Below are 18865 nucleotides of genomic sequence, written 5' to 3'. Positions count from 1 at the left end.
TGTATAAAGAAAATGAGACATATGATACTATATTTCAAATATAAACTTATTCCCTTGTGATGCAAAATAAACACTTTGTACAGTGGCGAAGCTACATTGGATCATGGGTGGTCCATCGACACCCAAATAAAAACAAAAGCTATAGAAATTTGTTGTTCTTGTGAGATTTCTTTCGCTTTTACACTATAATTTTGTTAATTTACGACACCCCAACTTTAAAATCATAACTTTATTATTAAACCGAGTATATATGTGTCCATGATTTAATTTGCGCCTGGTGATATAAGGTTAATCCCACTCCATGCAATATGAATCATGAGGCAACAAGTGTACGTTCCCTCATCGACATAGAATTAGGACAAATAAAAAGCATCCCTTTCAGGTAGGAGTAGGAGTAGTGACCTGACAACGCAATGCTGTCAATATATAATGTGTCAAAGTGTGAATTTCAAGCTTTTTCAATCCCCAAATTTAATTAATATCAAATTTTAAGTGGAGATCAAAAGGTGATTCCTATATATTTCCCTAAACCCTAATCAATTAATCGTAATTTTAGGGTACGTTGTGGTATCACCATTAGTTTTCAGTTGACTTTATAATATTGTACAAAATTTATGTATGACGATTTTTTACTATATATTTGTACTTTTTAATCAAATAGTTACACATTATGATCAAATAGTTATGTTCAATTAGTTAATTCAATCAAATACTTTATAGTTATACTTTCTAATCTATAATAGTTACACTTTGTTGTCTTCTATAATTATAATTATTTTAATGCTGACTCTTATGCATGGGTCTCATAGAAGACCTACACTACATGATATTGAAATTCATATGTTTTAGATTGAATAAAAAAGGTCGTACCCAGTGCATAAGACTCCCGCTATTTAATATAAGATTAAATCATAAACTAAAAAAATATCACACTTACAAGATTTATGTTCAATCTGGCAACGAAAAAATAAAAACTAGAAACTACTTTACATAACTTTTTTGTTTTTTGTTTTATTAGAAACCAGAAAAACTTGAAACAAACTATATCAAGTAGAGCCTTATTTATTTAATTATTAACGGTTTCAATTGCACATTTTTTTTATCATCATCATCACTCTTTGATTGAGTTTCATCTACTAATCTTTTTTTTTTCGAGAGGAATCTACTAATCCATAAATTAAGCAGCACTAAGTAGGTTCTTGCTAATTAATAACTAGTAAAATCCCTAGGCTTTAATGCTAGAACTCCTAAATGGGAAAGACGGCTGAGGATGACATCAAGGGTGATCTATGATTAATGATAAAATTAGAAACCTTCTAGCTAATTATGTGATAATTTTATTAGTGTTTATTAATTATTCCCTAAAAATGTGTTTTAGTTGAGAATGATTATTGGATGTTACTTCAAAGAATATATACTTACTATATACTTAATTGTCACTTAGAAGGGCCATTAAAATGCTAGTTATGTTACTAATAAATTATAAATTTTTTAACATATAGTTTTAAATTCTTAATTGCCTTATAGGATTAATGACACCTAACAATAAAAATATTAAAATGTATAGTTTTCTTTAGAAAAGATCTCCTTGCACTTAGTTATGGGGCTCATCTTTCACTCCTTGACCAACAAGAGTTAATTAACTAGCAATTCTTAATTACTCCACATAATATTGCACTCATGTTCACAAACATTACATTCTTGTTTGATGTGATTTTAATTGAGGTTAAGTACACTTAAAAGCATCATTAGTGGATCCAAAACTTTGTTAATTACCTTTTCGATTGGACAAGTGTCAACTAATTGCTTCTCTTTAACTCAAATGCGTGAAATATAATACTCCCTCCATTTTTATGTGGGTTACACTTTTCATTTTCATCTGTTTTTTTAGTTAATTACATTTCTACTTCATATTTTAGAATTTTTTTACTCTAATCTAATTATCTCTTAATATATCAAACAAAATCTGCTTGCAACACTTTCTCTCTCGTTTTTTATTACATACTCCGCAATCTTCACTTATTTCACTCTCTTTTCTACTTTTTCTTACACAAATTTCCTTAACTTTCTTCTCTCTTATTTTTTGATACAAGCTTGGAACATTAGATTAAAAGTTCGTAGAAATAAAAAACAGACAAGAGAGTTCATGGAGGTCTATCCTCAATCAAAAGATCCAGAACAAACCCGATCTGGTGCTTGTTCCATAATACAAATATTATAATTACTTTTTTCTCTATTATATTCTCCTAAATTTATGTATTGACATGCAGTTTATTGAATGTCATACCACATAATGTGTCACCACCTCATGTCTAAGAAACATAATACTCGTACTTCGTATTATGTATAATATGAAAGTTAAATAAGTGTTTGACGGTCTGATTAGAGACTAGCCAACTAATATATATACAATAAGTAATCAATAAATAAAACAAAGTGGGTATTTTGTATATAATTAAGTATTGCTTAATTAGTTAATGAAGCTTAGTATTCAACTGTGAGAATAAAAATTGGGGAGAGGGTTTTATAAGAAGTACTACCCTTTAGAGAGTGGGGTAAGGAGAGTACTAGAGAGAAAGAGAGTTTTCAAAAGGAACTCAATTGGCTCTAAAAGAAGAAATGCCCACTAAAAAAAGTTTATTAATTAAATTGATTAAATATATAAATTATATAATAATATCCAATGTACACTTAAAAAGGAAGAAGAAAATAAATTAAATTAAATGGGACCATGATTGGTGAGTTGGTGTCAAACCAAATGAGGATGAGCTCCATCCAACTTCCAAGAAGGTGGATAATTCTTTTGTTTAATTTAATTATAAAGCAAATTAAAGAATTTTCACCCATTTACCTTCATGTTTTATGCTCACAAATTTTATTCCCTACCTATTTATATATTTAATTCCAATTTATAATTCTTTAATACCCTATGCTACTAAACTACATGTATAGGTATTTACAAATTACAAATTACAATTAATTAGTATGTTTAATTGAATAGAGATGCTAGAAATTGTATGTTTGTTATCAAATGTGTGTGTACCGACGTACACAACATTTCTTGCATATATCTAATGTTGCATCTTTTAGTTGCGGCTTTTAAGGATGTCCAAGTAAATATATTTATACTCATTAGGTTCTAAAGTTATCGACTTAGTTGACTTCATGAGGAAGTTTTTCAAAGTATATATTGTTTTGTTGAAGTGTTGCAAGGAAGGTGAGTTGCGCAGGACCGCGAAGTATCTGAATAAACATACACTATAAGAATTTGTATCTTTAACGACAACCTAATTACGACGGGTCAACAATTCCGTCGCAAAAGCCTTTTGCGATATGGCTAACAACCAAACAAAGACGGAAATGTCTTTTTATGGCGGGTTAACGACGAGATTTCCATTAACAACGGCCCCTTTTTATGACGGGTTTGCGACAGAAAATCCCGTCATTAATCAACGGTTATTGGCCTCTAGCGACGAGATTTCCCGTCGTTAATGGTACAATTTTTTGTAGCGATAATTGATAATTGATGTGATTTAAAGAAAAAAAGAGAAAGTAATACTTCAGAAATTGATTTTAACTTGAAATTGCTAATGATTTTTGTATATCCAAAAATGTAAGTTGGAAGTTTATTTCGAGACATGGAGATTTCAAAAACTAACATTGTGTGGTCTTATTAATGTTATAAATAAATATCTAAATTTGTTGTTTCAACATTTCTTTTCAATCAAAAGTAAATTGGATATCACATCTATTTAAAATAATTAGTATCACACACCACTAACACTACCAAAATGTGCTATATATGATGATAATTAATCAATACAGTCAAGTAAAACATTCAACAACAGATTGTCAAACAAAACAATTAAAAATGACAAACAAGCTAATAATATGTACTCCTACTTTTTCTATTGCATGGGTGCATCTTTACCATCATCAAAGAAACAAAAATTGGTGTATTTTTTTCCTCTTTTAAGAAAACTTTTTTAAGATTACATCGTAATTTAGTATAAGTCGGTCTCATATAAAACTTGCCACGGAGTACTCCATATTCATCCCTTTAATTTTGACCAAGGTGTGTGTAATGTGTTAACCACTTAACCTCATGGAAGGTATCCAAAAGGCCAATGTGTTTGTAGGTCCAAAACAAAACTCTGGACCTATATGGGCCTTTCTCCATTTCAACCCAATGCATGAAACAAACCAAAGGCCCATGTTTGTTTGATAAAATCAGAACAACAAAACCGATAATTACTAATTAAGGATTTAAATTACCCTTAATACAATATCTATTTGCTTTAGATTTAGGTTAATTGGACTTAGCAAAACCTTGTACCACGGTTTCATAATAACTTATTAACATGGAACAAGATAAATTTTGTAATCTTATTGTGAAGCAAATGAATATTTTTTTTATAAATATTTTATAAGAACAACTTTCAACGTCGAGGTGGTCTTACCCTAAAACGAAGTACTTAATAAACGCGTCTTTGATTAAGTAATGATTATTGAATCTTGAAAGTTACTGTTAAATGGAAAGTGAAAACACTTTGGTGGCCTAAAATAAGTACACCAACCAAACTGCAACATAAAAATCACAAAGTGAAATATGGAATCACAAGTTGCAGTTAGCAGTCAAAATCAACAAAGATCATTAGTTGATTTGGTTGCTGAGATATTACTGTTCATGATTTTGGTTTAAAGGTACTCTATAAAGTTACTTATACAACTTTTGCTACTCTCTCCGTCTCGAAATACTCGCACTGTTTTCCTTATAAAGCCGTCCCGAAATACTTGCATCGTTTTTAAAAATGACATTTTTTTTTTCTAATTTTATACTTTTATACTTCGTATTGTTTATCTCACTTACCTAAGGTCCCACTTGTATTCCTAACATCTAAAAAAACATTAAAAAAATCACCTATATCCCACCACCCTCAAAAAGTTGACACGTTTCTCATTAACTATATTAAAAAAAATACTCAATATCAACTATCACCTAATTAAATAATAAGTCAATTAAATTGCCTTAAACTACGTGCCGGTCAAACCGGTGCGAGTATTCCGGGACGAAGGGAGTACAAAAATACGAGTAGTTGATAAAGTTTCATATACAGGCATAATTTTTGGCATCGGGATCAGGTATTGGTCTAATGACAAATTAATAAAGACCAAGGATCAGTGTGACAGTATATATTACATTTTCGAATTATCTCTACCATGTACTTATATGCCTTTGTGGCTCATTTAAACAGGAAAAAGAAAGAGTATAAAATTTGACGAGAATATAATAAACTCATAAAGCTTCATATGGGAAGTATAATACAAGAGAGGGTTAATAATGGCTGAATAAAGAAACATGAAAAGTACAAAAATATATTGCTCAAAATTCTCCATCTAAATATAAGAAGAATTTAAAACAAGTAAGGAGTAATTACAAGTTGATGAACTTCTTACTTTACAATAAAATAAGGGTTAAGGGTTCCTCTAATCCTTTTAATGGTGAGATATGAATATATGATCATATATTATTCCATCTTTTAAAGGTCAAAGTTCACTAATTTTGATTTTTGACCCCTAGTTTGTGAGAAAGGAAAAATATTTACTTGCAATTTTTAAACAAACATATTCCATACTAACAATATTCCTAATATTGGTATTATTTGGTCAATGGCTTTCTAATCCAACATGAAATTAAGTAAACATAAAACATGGTCACACATTTTTATGATACAGTATAAGGTACAACCGGTTGTATCATGCATCAGATGAGTAAACCTTATCGTTTTATACGCTAGTATTGTGAAATCTTTCTTAGAAGATCGTTCTTGTTTCCACTAGTGGATATAGCTAACACTTTTATTAATGAATCAAGTGAAGTTATGTGTCTTTGTCTTCATCATTTGTTTTGTGTTTCTTGAAATTATAAAATCACAAAACCCTTACAAAATCGTCCTCCTTTCTACTTGTGGTCCTTGTGGATATAGCCAACACTTTAAACAATGTCAAAATGGAGACAGTCAAGTGTATGGTAAAAGTTACTCCTTTAATTTGTTTTTATTTATTTTTATTTTTATTTTTTATAAAGTCATTCTAATATTACTAGATGTAATATAGTAATGGGTTATTTTGGGTGCTAGCATAGGTATAATGGGTTATAGGCTTTCCATTTCCCAGATGCATTGTGAGAATAACTCACCTACTAAAAAGATTTTCAGAAAATCATATCATATTCATGATTATAAAAAGTTGGGACAATGTGACAATTATTTTTCAATGAATGGAATATTATTACTTCATCCTCAACTTCAAGGTAACTAACTAGTCCAAGTCAATGATCATTTCATTTACATTAGTCATTAAAAAGATAACATATGAGCAACCCCAACAGTACAAATTTCATCAAATTATTGAGGGGGGGCAAAACCCAGATATTATACAATATACTTTTAACTTGACAATCCCTTCAATTCCCAGATTCTAAAAGGCCAGGAACACGGTTGAATGTCAATCAAGCATACCTTTACTTGCTTCTACACTAGGTTACAGATGATCTTCTGCAACATGAATATCTACACCTTCCTCTGAAGTCAGAACACGAACAGCAGTCGCGTACCAATCAGGTCACGAACATCATATCTTATGATTATGTTTACAGTTGTTGATACCAGACACTATATACAATCAATGGTCGGCTTCTTTTACACTTTGTAGTAGTTGCTTATTATGCTGTTTCTTAAGTACTGCAGCTTATATCATGTAATCATACATGAAGAAATGGGCATCAGGTGTTGCAAGTGGAAGGCTTTCAATGTATAAGTAGAAACGGGTTAGATTCTCTCTTGCTATGGTGATCGAGTCAACAACCTCGTGGTTGTTCGTGAGAACCCACAGGTCTTTAGAGTCAACCCGCTTTAGGCTTCCCCGGCAGAATGGGCAGGACCGCGATCTTGAACTCCTGTCATTTAACAACCGAAAAAAAAGGGGAATGAACCCTTGTAAGTTGTAAAGAACAGAATCCCATTTTGGTTGAAATCATTTCAGTGAGGAAATAAAATGCAAGAAAGGGAGACAATTCACAAATGAATGCAACAGAAGGGAGTTCAGGTTGCAAAAACAGGGTTTTAGAACCTATCTGAACTTATTAACCCCTTATCTAAACTTATTAGTCCCGAAATAAGTGAAAAACTGAAAATAAGGTGAACCAAAACATGTCTAACACACTCACTTTGTTAGAAAAGCATTAGTCATATGTAGCATATCCTCTAAACATTCAGATTTTAATATGATCAAAGTCCTAGACATTATCATCTATAGCCCGACCCGAACCCAGCCCGAAAAGCCTGGAAAAACCGTGTCAGCCCGAAAAGCCTGCACCAAATTTATGGGTTTGCGCATGAGTTTTTGCATTAAAGCCCGGCTCCACCCGAATTTTGATAACCTCTCATCAAACCATAATAAAATACCAGATGCTAAGCCATAATACATCTCCTCAATTCCCTTGAAATCAGAAGGGGACAAGAGCCAAGAAAGGGGCTCAAATCCCTCATTTGACATTCCCTCTTCACCTCCCCAAACCAAATAACCCCCAATTAAAACAATGGCAAAGAAATTCGAGTCTTTGAGCGGTAAATTAAGGTGGAAATGTGGAATATGAGCATACCAATCCTGAAAGCAACTAATGCATAAGGAATGTCCGCAGGTGGGTAACACCATCTTCGTGCCAGGCTCCATGCAAATCCCGCACTCATCATCCCTCTCGAAATCATCATCCAGAAGTTTCCTCTTGTCATCTACTCTATTTCTGCTCAAAATATCCGAGCTCCGAGTTCTTTTCTTACCTTCTTCTGATTCAATCAGATTACCTTCTAACAGCATAAGCGACGGGTATATAACAGCTGCAAACAAATATATATTTCTTAAGGTACTTCAAATTATGCTTCCAATGTGGACATTAAGATAAGAAAAGAAGCAACAAAAGAAACATTTTCTTATACCATAGAATTCCCTTAAAGAAGCCTTCTTTTCTTGGGATGACATTGTTGGCATTCCATCAACATATACCTAAATCAAAATCATTTTTGTTTCAGAATGTAACTCTTTGATGTCAATCAGATATTTCAAAGGGACTTAGGCAAGAGCCAAGAGGGTACCTTGTATAATAAAATGTGATGCAGTCCCAAAAAAGTAGGGAGGGTATCTGTACAACTATAATCCATCAATTCTATCAAATATATGAAAAAGGGTGCCAAAGGACTGTAAGATAGTTTCATTTGAACACTATCCCCACAATAGTCCCTTGGAAGAGAAGCTGCCCTGCCAAAATTTAAACCCAGAAATATTCTCAGAACAGTAAGAAAAGCTCAAAGATCAAATCAAATTTAGAATTTGATAAACCCCAGCATAAAGGACTGCTACAAAATTCAAAAGGAATATATTTGTCCCCCTAAAACAGAAAGGTTAAAAATCATATGATCAATTACTGATTACAGAACCCAAAGTTATCTATCCTTCTTTTTCCTTTTGATTAGGAAAGAAAACCCAGGCAGACTACATGAAATCAAACTTTCAGATGAATACAAATTTCTATCCTTGAAGCTTGAATAAGCATGATCAGCTGGCAGCTGCCAAACAAGACCTTCAACAGAATTAAATATACTATTTCCATGATAATACACAATTTTTTTTTTTTTTAGCATTTGCATGATATAAAATACAACACATAGTAATACAAAAGTAAGAAGCTTGCAAAAGAGTGTAATTCTTCATGAAATGGGCGAAAACGGAAAGTGAGTAATTTACAATTGGTGACATGCTTACAACTTACATATATCCAATTATGTTCATGTAATAGAAAATTAGAGGATGGGAAAACTTACAGATTATTGGCATGTTGTATATCAGCTTCAAGAGCTTTGATTGATTCTCTGTAGGAAGATTTGCTAGGCTGCTGCTTCTGCCACATAAGTCCTGTTTTATATTTTCCCCAGAATTTTTTTGACTAGAAAATACTCCAATGAAAACAAGGATTTAAGGGAGGGATAGAGAGAGAGAAAGAAGGAGAAAGAGAAAGAGAGTTTTCAGGAGAGAATGTTTTAAAGAAGAGAAATAAGGAAAGGGTGGTAACTTGTTTACAAATTAGTTGCCATTAAAAGATAAGCATAAGATAAAGCCAACTTGCTTAACATTGAAACCTTTTTCCTTCTCCAAGAAAAGAAAAGGATGGCTTCAATTAATCTCTCTTCCCACCTCTGCCTTAATTTTTCTTTCCAAATAATTTCTTGGCCTTGGACTTCAATTCATTTCCCATGATTTCCAGGATGTACTTTCGGAATAATAACCAATGTAAATTCTACGTTAAAAAATACGCCACATTTGACTTTGACAAACAAAACTCAATAGAGACAAATAAGTATCATTCCTTGATCTCTTTTTAAGAAAAAACATTTCTGTGGATCGTAATATGTTAAATTTACAATTATAATCATGATCGTCAAGATTAATACTAAGATTATAAGATGGTTGTTAAATGAAGAGTTTTTGTTCGTTTAGCCTATAGCTCAAGACTCTTTATTTAACAACCATTTTAGCAAGAAAAGTAAAGCCAGACCTGGACCCCCCACATACCTCCTCTCTACTACCTAATCAATTTCAACTAAAGAAAAGTAATTTCTAGGCAAGCATTTCCTGTTTTTCACCTCCTTTTTGTCTTTTATATTTTGTCCCCTTTTATTTGGAGTGAGCTCAACTGCTTAACTAATGATAAAGCCACTTTTCCTGAAGCTCCTTAATGGGCTTGATTTCTGTCTTACTCACTAAAGATTAAAGAACGGCCCAAGGTGAAGTCCAATGGATCAAATAATGATAATAAGCAGTGTTACCTAATACACCAGTTCCCACGAATTGCGTATTGAGAACGCGCGTATTATAACGCGCGTACTCGTACTGTGGAACAATTTTGGGCTAATTCAACGTACTTAGGCAGTGAATTGCGCCCACGTACTCGTTCCACGTATTAGGTAACAGTGTAACACTGACATTAAGAAGTACCTTAGTAAGTCTTCCTTCTCTAATTATATCCTCAATTCCTCATGGATTATATATTCCCTTCTATTGGTACAGTATAGGAACCTTATACGTAGTAATTAACAATATCATGTACGAGTATAATTTAAAAAAGGCCCCTTTGTAATGGCTAGGTTATTCCCACACTCTCCACAACATTCTGTTTAAGACTATCTTAACAACATTCAGTTGGGTATCATAAGAACTCCGATCATAAACAACTATTATACTTAGAAAGATGACAACTTTTTTTATGACATAATAAAATCATTGATAACTGTAAATTCGTCTTCTCGTGGAGGCTCATATATACCCGTTTTCATGAAGAATTCAATTAACTGTAAACTTGTTTTGGCGCAGTAACAAACATATCCACTGTGAAGGGAGAATATAAGAAGAAACTGGGAAGATTTCAAGATGTGAAGAGTTCTCAAGAAAATTGTAAACCAAAGGACCATACAGCTAAGGCATAGATTTATGGAAGTTAGAGATTTCTAGAAGAGAGAAAATAATTGATTGTTTTCTATCCTTCTTAATAAAATGAGAGTAAACTACACATTGTTATGTGTGGTTAGCCTGGAACTAATAGAAGTCCTATTGTTTACTAATTAATTACAATTATAAGCAACTAAAGGAAGGCAAGTCTCTTTTGATTAATGTTACAATAGTACATTGATCAGTGTGTTATGTTCTTGTGTGCGAGAGAGAAAAACAAAGTGAGTAGTTTCCTAGAATTTCACAGTAATTGCTAGCTTAGGTCATCATTCCAACTGATAACTTTTGCATTAGTACAAAGAGCATAATCTTTAAGGATTCAAGAAAAAGAATTCAGTCAGTTCATTTTTAAACTAACCTATGAAATAAATAGCTTAGGTTTGAGATCTTAACCACTACAATATCTTATGAAGTAGGCCTGGAAACCCTACCATGGCAAGTAAAAATAACTGATGATGGTTGCACACTGCATATCATGGAAAGTTGAGATAATGAAGATTTTAAAAGAAGTTAAGGTTGACCAATAATGATCTTAATGGAAAAGGATTAAAACAAAAAAAACATGCAATAACTAGACATCTGGGACGATCATATTGATTGCATTAATTTGATAGAAGTGAGTGGAGGAAAAGGATTCGATCACACATGTCACACGTAACAGGTACGGATGACTTTACAGTTCATGCAGCCGACACAATTCTTTTGAGATTTTAACTTAGGTAATGTAACTAATGTTGTTGTAGCAGTGTTATTACTTATTAGTACCAATGACTCCCATGACAAAACCAAGAAAGCAACTTTTATTAGCAAACACTGACCTTACTTGGAGCTTAGATAACATTCAATCACAACAACCAAAAAATATGAACACAAAAAAATGAAATGGTACTTCTAAAAATATGAACACAAAAACAAATTAAATGAACCTTTTTTCTGGAATTTAGTGAGTTTGGGGACCAACCTTGAACTGTGTTCATACGGAAGAAAAACAAACCTCTTAAAAGGTGATGTTGACCTGGTCTAAAGGGACAAAAAAGGAAGAGAGATTTAGAAAAACAATTATAAGTGAAATAAAGAAGGGGGAGGGGGAGAAATGCAATAGAATAATGCGCAATATAATGGCATGCAAAATCTAATTCCATTCCCTATCTTTTCAGGATGCCTCTGCATGGTAAAGAACTAAAGATCCCACCAAGGGATACCACAAGAACAATTATCCTGTCAACTTCTTTATTTAATTTTATAATGTCCGTTATATTTCCTCCGGGTTTTTTTTAATTAATATGTTACAAGTTAAAAAAAAACAAAAAAATAGACGAAATACTATTTTTAAGTAGGGAAGAATGAGAATGGAACCATGGGCTGAGAAGGTGGGGGAAGGGAACTCTCAAAGTAAAGTGCAGGCCCTGTAGCCTGTAGGGCATGTAAATTGTTTTTAGTATTCCTTCATTTTATTATAAAATGTCATTGCTGAAGAAAAAAGTTGCATACCAAAAAAGTGATTAAAATGACTAATCATGGTACACTTTCCAAATTCAAATTGTTTAACTACTTTTTCTTTTCTAATGATTTTCTAATGCTCTTTCTATACGGAATTAAGAGTCACACATACTAAAAGTAGTTTGGATTGAACGGAAAATAGAAATAGACAGAATTTTCAAACATAAACAAATTGGAATAGTGAAAGACGAAAACTATTATAAAATCCTGATGAATTCTTAATAATGGGGTTGAGATAGTATGACTACCAATTTCGAACTAATGGATAAAAAGGAGTGCTCAAGTTTCTAATTCCAATAAACAATACCCAATTCTTATTTTCTGAATCTGATAACAAACTCAAAATGGATGCTGTAAAAAAAAGTAAGAAAAATAAAAATAAAAACTAAAAATGGATAAAACAAATTCTGCTCAGCTTAAAAAATGGAGGGTGTACTATCAAGATCACAATAAATATTGTAAGATCAAATAAAATCAGATGGTTAAGATTGAATGATGCAGCAATACCTGATATGTCAGCATAAACCGGCCCACACGGTATTCTACAGAGGATGCAGATATGTGATTAAATGCCACCACAAATATTATTCTACTGCAATTCTAGGCTAAGACAGCAATTAAGTTGATTACATTTTAATCGAGTGTTTTCTTTTGTCTTTAAAGTTGCATGGCGTATTCTTTACCAAAGGTGAGGAAAAAAGTGACCATAAAATCAAACCAAAATAACTTTATCTCACAAAAAGCAGATTCCATCATCTAACATTCATTCATATAGAAAACAGAAATTGAGGAAAGTAACAGTTCACAGCCGTGATTGAACATTACTCACCATACTCCCTCTGTTCGGAACTAATAGTCACACACAAATTCTAATTTAACATGTCTGGGTAAAGTTATCTCCTTTTCTATAAACGGTAAGTTTATGATTAGAAATTTCAATAGCCATGTTTTGAATAAATTGATGGGAAAAGGATAAAAAGTAATCCAACTACAGACTATTATTAAGGGGTTTTTTTCGAAAAATTAAAGTCATTTTACGAAATATATCGGAGTATTAGTTTTTATTTCGAGGGGTTGAGACAATAGGACAATTAATTCCAAATGGAATGAGTAATCATAAGTCCATATTGGTTAAGCATTTCAAAATCAAGCCTATTCCGTCAGACCGAAAAGTTAAAGCTGGAGATAAGAAAAGCAAAAGGTACTAGTAAAGAATTTGCACCAAAACCCAAACAACACCAAAATGTTTGTTTTTGAAACACTGAAAGAAGTTTAGTGTTAAGAGTATTTAGTTCTTCACTCTGTTCCAGATCTTAGATGGGTTCATACTTTCATGTGCTGGCTTTGCTTCTTCTCTCTCTACCATGTATTTTCTCCCAAGTAACAGGTATGTAATAGTAGTACTTTAAACTCAGATTCATCTTGAAGAAAACCAAAAAAAAAACAACTGAATTAAAACTTATTATATGTTCAATCTTTGAAACTGAATCATTCAATCAGGGGCGGAACATAGGGGGACGAGTGGGATTACTCCAAAGTTTGAATTTTTAAAAAGTTACACTAGTTTAAAATTCAAGCTTAACTCTGTTTTTCATAATCATGAGTTTGAATATGATTTATATGCAGAGTTCATTAGCATAGATTGTGGAGGAGACAGTAATTACACAGACAAAAAAACTGGGCTAGCATGGATTTCAGACACTGGAATTATGAGTCATGGAGAAACAATAGATGTTCAGAACACAAATGATGAATGGGAACCCTACAAAAAGAGGAGGGATTTCCCAACAGATGACAAGAAATACTGCTATAATTTAGAAACAAAGGAGAGGAGGAGGTACCTTGTCAGAGCAACATTTCTGTATGGAAGCACAGAAAATGCAGACACATATCCCAGTTTCCTGCTATACTTGGATGCAACTAAGTGGGCTACAGTTACAGTGTTTGACGGATCACGAACGTATGTTGAAGAGATGATCATCAGGGCACCTTCTAGCTCTATAAATGTTTGTATTTGCTGTGCAACTACAGGGTCTCCCTTCATCTCTACCCTGGAGCTTCGCCCGTTGAATCTCTCCATGTATGCCACAGATTATGAGGACCATTTCTACATGAAGTCTGCTGCTAGGGTTAACTTTGGAGCTCCTACCAAAGACCCCATAAGGTAAGAACCAATCTATTTTCCGTAATGAGCAAGTATTAAGGCTCCGTTTGGTTTGGTGAAAAACGTTATCAGTGCAAAATGATTTTTCATGGAAAAAAAATTCCAAGGGAAAACATAATTGCAAACTAGTTTTCCTTTGTTTGGTTTCTTTAAAGAAAATGGGAGAAGATGGTGAAAATTGAGGGGGAAAAGGGAGAGGGAGGTAAGGAGGAAAGGAGGAAAGGTGGAAAAGTGGTTTCCTCCCTTTCAAATGGAGAAGGGTTTTCCAACTTTGAGGGACTTACGGAAAATTGTTTGCCAAACCAAACAACGTAAAATGATTGAAAAGGGGAAAATTGTTTTCCATGAAAACGTTTTACATCCTACCAAACGAAGCCTAAAAGGCGTTCCTTAGCAAGATCATGTGAATTATTAGATATTTAGATGTTTAACAGTTGTAAAAAAGGAAGATTAAATTCTTTGATAGTCCACTATGTTTTGTTGCAAAATGAGTGTCAAATGCATAATTTTTTCATGTAAGGTACCCGGACGACCCATTTGACCGAGTATGGGAATCAGACCTAGTAAAAAGGCCGAACTTTTTAGTCGGGATAGCTCCCGGAACAGAAAGAATCAATACAACAAAGAACATAGAAGTGACTAACAGAGAGTATCCACCAGTAAAAGTGATGCAAACTGCAGTAGTTGGTACAGAGGGGAACCTAACCTACCGGCTTACCCTAGAGGACTTTCCGGGAAATGCTAGAGCTTTTGCATATTTTGCTGAGATAGAGAATATAAGATCGAATGAGACTCGGAAGTTCAAAATGGAGCATCCTTATGTACCTGATTACAGCAATGCAGTAGTGAATATAGAAGAGAACGCCAATGGCACCAACAAGCTTTACGAACCTAGCTACATGAATGTGACTCTGGATTTTGTCCTGTCATTTTCTTTTGTAAAGACACCAGATTCAACAAAAGGGCCGCTGTTGAGTGCAATTGAGATCAGCAAATATGTTCAGATAGGTTCAAAAGCTGACGCTCAAGATGGTAGGTTTGTGATGTGATGCAGAAATGGATGAAAATTAGTTTGTTATTGACATTGACTCACCTTAATAAACCCCAACTGATGTTGATAATGTTGTTTTCTGATGGAAGTGATTGCCCTTAATGCTGTTCTTGCCATGTTGCCTGCCGGTGTGGAAAAACAAGATGAAGGTGATCCTTGCACTCCAACACAATGGGAATGGGTAACCTGCAGCTCAACTACACCGCCAAGAATCACTGCAATGTAAGTAAGAGTGTTACAGTAAGACTTCATTCATATGCAGTTTACTAGAAAACTGTATATAACATTTTCCAAGGGCAACCTGTAAATAAGAACCAGAAACCAAGCTACTCTACATCTCAATGGTGATCGCATAAATGATGCGAGGACCAATTCAAGATTTGAATAGGGTGTAAAACACTACAAGAAAAAAAAGTACCATGGCCACACTAAAATGTTCCTGTTCTTAATGGAGATTGATAATGAAGGTTTTCTCCTGATTTTCCATGCAGACACCTGTCGAAGAGAAATCTGACAGGGCCAATACCACCTGAGATTCAGAATCTGGATGCAGTAACAGAGTTGTAAGCTTGTTTTTCTGCTTCATTGTCTAGTTCACCTTCTACATGATTATTTGCTGCTATTTGCATTTCTAATCAAATGTCACAGGTGGTTAGAGGGTAATTCTCTCATTGGACCTATCCCTGATATCAGTAACCTCGTCAACCTGAGAATTGTGTAAGCTACAGCTCAAAGGCGCATTATATAGATAAAATGGCAGCAACTTTTAGATGCTATTCTCACACTTTTCTCCCATGTGCAGGCATTTAGAGAACAACAGGCTCAATGGATCTTTACCCTCTTATCTCAGTAGCTTACCAAGCTTACAGGAGCTGTAAGTCTCATTAATAAAAATGCATGTAATTTAATACTCCGTACAACCAATTGATTTGGTCCTCAGTAAACTGGATTACTGGAATCTCCTGTGACAGGTACATTCAGAACAACGATTTCAGTGGCAAAATATCTCCAGCATTGCTAAGCAGGAAAATGGTTTTTAAGTAAGTATACTTCAAACAAATAGTCAAATACAGAGGAGATGATAAATAACTACCTGTATTGCTACCCTCGAAGAGAGGGCACTCTGAAGTTCAAGCATTGTAGATGATAATTGTGGTTCTAAATCAAAAGCTCTATTTTGCAGCTATGACGGAAATCCTAAGCTAACTAAAGGGATACGACTAGGTACAAGTCTGAAAGTAGGAATTTCAGTGGCGGCACTTGGAGCACTTATAGTGGTGATCCTGGTAATTTTACTATTACTACGCAATTTTAAAAGAAAGACACCTCGGCAGAAAATTAACTATAAAGGTAACTAGTACGCCTTTTACTTATATAATCATATACATCAAGGAAATAGCTTGCACATATCAAAATATTTTTTTCTGAATAAAGTAGATGGCTTCTTGCATGCAGCTGATGCAAATACCAAGCCTCCGAAGAAGGGCCATAACCTCACACGAGGTGCACATCTAATGGAAGACGGTATAGCTTGCTGTATTAAGCTGTCTGAATTAGATGCTGCCACTATGAAATTCTCCAAGAATATTGGAAGAGGAAGCTTTGGAGTTGTCTATTATGGAAGGATGAAGGATGGCAAGGAGATCGCAGTTAAAATCATAGGTGACTCGACAAGCCAAGGAACCAAGCAATTTTTAACTGAGGTAATCTAATCACGACCTATAGTTCTACCATCTGTATAATACAGTTCACAGTCATTTATCTTAAGAAACTGTTCAGGAAAGAAATTCTGTCAGGCATGCGAGTAAATTCAACTCAAGTGTGATTTAAAACTTAAAAACTCTGCAAGTTCAACTAAACATGAATAGGATAGGACCATTTCAAGTTCAATCTAGAAGCATTATCAAAATTAGGTAGCACAGGAGGGTTCAAGCACTATCAAATCCTGTTATTTGAACCAAAGAATTATTGCAGGTTTCCCTGTTATCAAGAATTCATCACAGAAATTTGGTTCCTCTTGTTGGATACTGTGAAGAAGCAAACCATAGAATTCTGGTCTATGAATATATGCATAACGGGACCCTACGAGATCACATACATGGTCTGATTTTCACACCCTGTTTATAATATCTATTGTCTGAAAGTACATTTTGCAATTCATAGCAACTTCTATAATCTGACACCTGATATAATAAATCATTGACTAGCAGATCCCATCAAACAGAGGCAGGTAGACTGGCTAACTCGTTTGCGTATTGCAGAAGATGCAGCTAAAGGTATTACATGAATTATTTCTTTCTCTATGTTATATGGTATATAAGACATGCTAAAATTGAAAAAGAAATGGATTCACAGGCCTTGAATACTTGCACACTGGATGCAGTCCTAGTATTATTCATCGCGATGTTAAAACTAGCAACATCCTTCTAGATATAAATATGAGAGCAAAAGTAGCAGACTTTGGCCTTTCAAGACAAGCTGAAGAAGATCTCACTCATGTATCGAGTGTAGCTAAAGGAACACTAGGCTATCTAGATCCGGAGTAAGACTCTTCACAAACATCTAAGTAATCAATCAACTTCTTCCAAAACATGCTTTCTACTTAACTGGTCATGCACCTTGCTCCTGTAGGTACTATGCAAATCAACAGCTCACTGAAAAAAGTGATGTTTATAGTTTTGGTATTGTTCTCTTGGAACTGATATCTGGAAGAAAGCCCATTACAGAAGATTACGGGGCTGACTGGAATATCGTTCACTGGGTATGTTTGTTTTGCTTCATGATTTCAGGGGCATTATATTTTCAAATCACGGGATAATTTTTCTTACATCAAAGTATCTTTGGTAAAGACTTTAGGGGCGACCGGGCAACATTAGTTCCTAATAAAAGTGACAGCAGAATTTTCACTTCATTATAATGCACATCCAGCTAACCAAGAAAAACATGCCACTAGCTATGAATGTAACACCCACAATATAATTGATGTGCAAATAGTAAAGATTATGATCTTCAACATCTAGGAAGATGTGTTTGAAGAACCTTAACGATTGACATTGTTTTTCAATAGGCGAGATCATTGATCCGTAAGGGGGATGTTGGAAGCATGATGGACCCTTTGCTAGCAGACAACGTAAAACTTGAGTCTGTGTGGCGAGTGGCTGAAGTAGCCATACAATGTGTTGAGCAACATGGAATATCACGGCCTAAAATGCAGGAAATAATCTTGGCTATACAAGATGCAGTGATGTTAGAGAAAGGATCAGAAAATAACCAGAATATGTCTTCTGGTAGTGGAAGAACACCATCTTCAAGGAAAACATTGTTGACAAGCTTCCTGGAGATAGAGAGTCCAGATTTGTCAAATGCTCGGTTAACCCCATCTGCAAGATAAACATGCATGTAAGATAGCTTTATGTAACCTATACAAAATGTGTAGCATAACATTGCATATTGTACAAAATTATTTCACCCAATCAAGAGATAAAGTTCGATTTTTGGAACTAGATGCACGAGTATGGTAGCTCAAGATTTCCTTCCTAAATTTCTTATCTGCTATGGCGCTATCTTTAGGACATATCTCATTCATTCAG

General features: G+C 34.0%; 2 protein-coding genes across 6 annotated transcripts; one reads left to right on the top strand and one right to left on the bottom strand.

The window, feature by feature from the left end:
- Positions 1-6318: 6318 nt before the first annotated feature.
- Positions 6319-14043, bottom strand: LOC110793789 (E3 ubiquitin-protein ligase AIRP2). Of its 3 annotated transcripts, none has more exons than XM_021998708.2 (7): positions 13902-14023; positions 12568-12602; positions 8880-11580; positions 8154-8311; positions 7998-8064; positions 7664-7898; positions 6319-6958 (listed from the first exon to the last, which is right to left on the bottom strand). In XM_021998708.2, exons 3-7 carry the CDS (start codon positions 8890-8892, stop codon positions 6751-6753), a joined length of 681 nt encoding a protein of 226 aa, XP_021854400.1. In that variant the 5' UTR covers positions 8893-11580; positions 12568-12602; positions 13902-14023; the 3' UTR covers positions 6319-6750. The 3 variants fall into 3 exon arrangements, with proteins under 3 accessions (XP_021854400.1, XP_021854390.1, XP_021854383.1); XM_021998698.2 differs by having other exon boundaries at positions 8154-8316; positions 13902-14019; XM_021998691.2 differs by lacking the exon at positions 12568-12602 and having other exon boundaries at positions 8154-8316; positions 13902-14043.
- LOC110793780 (probable LRR receptor-like serine/threonine-protein kinase At1g67720) lies at positions 12683-18778 on the top strand. Of its 3 annotated transcripts, none has more exons than XM_056830197.1 (15): positions 12683-12974; positions 13687-14224; positions 14745-15256; positions 15365-15497; positions 15767-15838; positions 15924-15992; positions 16078-16149; positions 16247-16315; positions 16459-16625; positions 16713-16978; positions 17250-17376; positions 17486-17551; positions 17631-17817; positions 17907-18036; positions 18343-18778. In XM_056830197.1, the coding sequence occupies exons 2-15, from the start codon at positions 13770-13772 to the stop codon at positions 18664-18666; spliced, it is 2649 nt and encodes an 882-aa protein (XP_056686175.1). In that variant the 5' UTR covers positions 12683-12974; positions 13687-13769; the 3' UTR covers positions 18667-18778. The 3 variants fall into 3 exon arrangements, with proteins under 3 accessions (XP_056686175.1, XP_056686172.1, XP_021854373.2); XM_056830194.1 differs by lacking the exon at positions 12683-12974 and adding an exon at positions 13008-13447; XM_021998681.2 differs by lacking the exon at positions 12683-12974 and adding an exon at positions 13010-13447 and having other exon boundaries at positions 16731-16978.
- The last annotated feature ends 87 nt before the right edge of the window (positions 18779-18865 follow it).

This window comes from Spinacia oleracea, chromosome 1 (genome assembly GCF_020520425.1).
Source record: "Spinacia oleracea cultivar Varoflay chromosome 1, BTI_SOV_V1, whole genome shotgun sequence".
NCBI lineage: Eukaryota > Viridiplantae > Streptophyta > Magnoliopsida > Caryophyllales > Amaranthaceae > Spinacia > Spinacia oleracea.
This window is presented reverse-complemented; position numbering and strand designations above follow the sequence as displayed.

Coding starts and splice junctions, on each gene's coding strand:
- LOC110793789 (XM_021998691.2), bottom strand. CDS start 8,965: ATGTGGCAGAAGCAGCAGCCTAGCAAATCTTCCTACAGAGAATCAATC. Junction 8,317..8,879: donor ATACAACATGCCAATAATCT/GTAAGTTTTCCC, acceptor AAATTTTGGCAG/GGCAGCTTCTCTTCCAAGGG. Junction 8,065..8,153: donor ATCACATTTTATTATACAAG/GTACCCTCTTGG, acceptor ATTTTGATTTAG/GTATATGTTGATGGAATGCC.
- LOC110793780 (XM_056830194.1), top strand. CDS start 13,378: ATGGGTTCATACTTTCATGTGCTGGCTTTGCTTCTTCTCTCTCTACCA. Junction 14,225..14,744: donor CCTACCAAAGACCCCATAAG/GTAAGAACCAAT, acceptor TTTTCATGTAAG/GTACCCGGACGACCCATTTG. Junction 16,150..16,246: donor TTACCAAGCTTACAGGAGCT/GTAAGTCTCATT, acceptor CTCCTGTGACAG/GTACATTCAGAACAACGATT.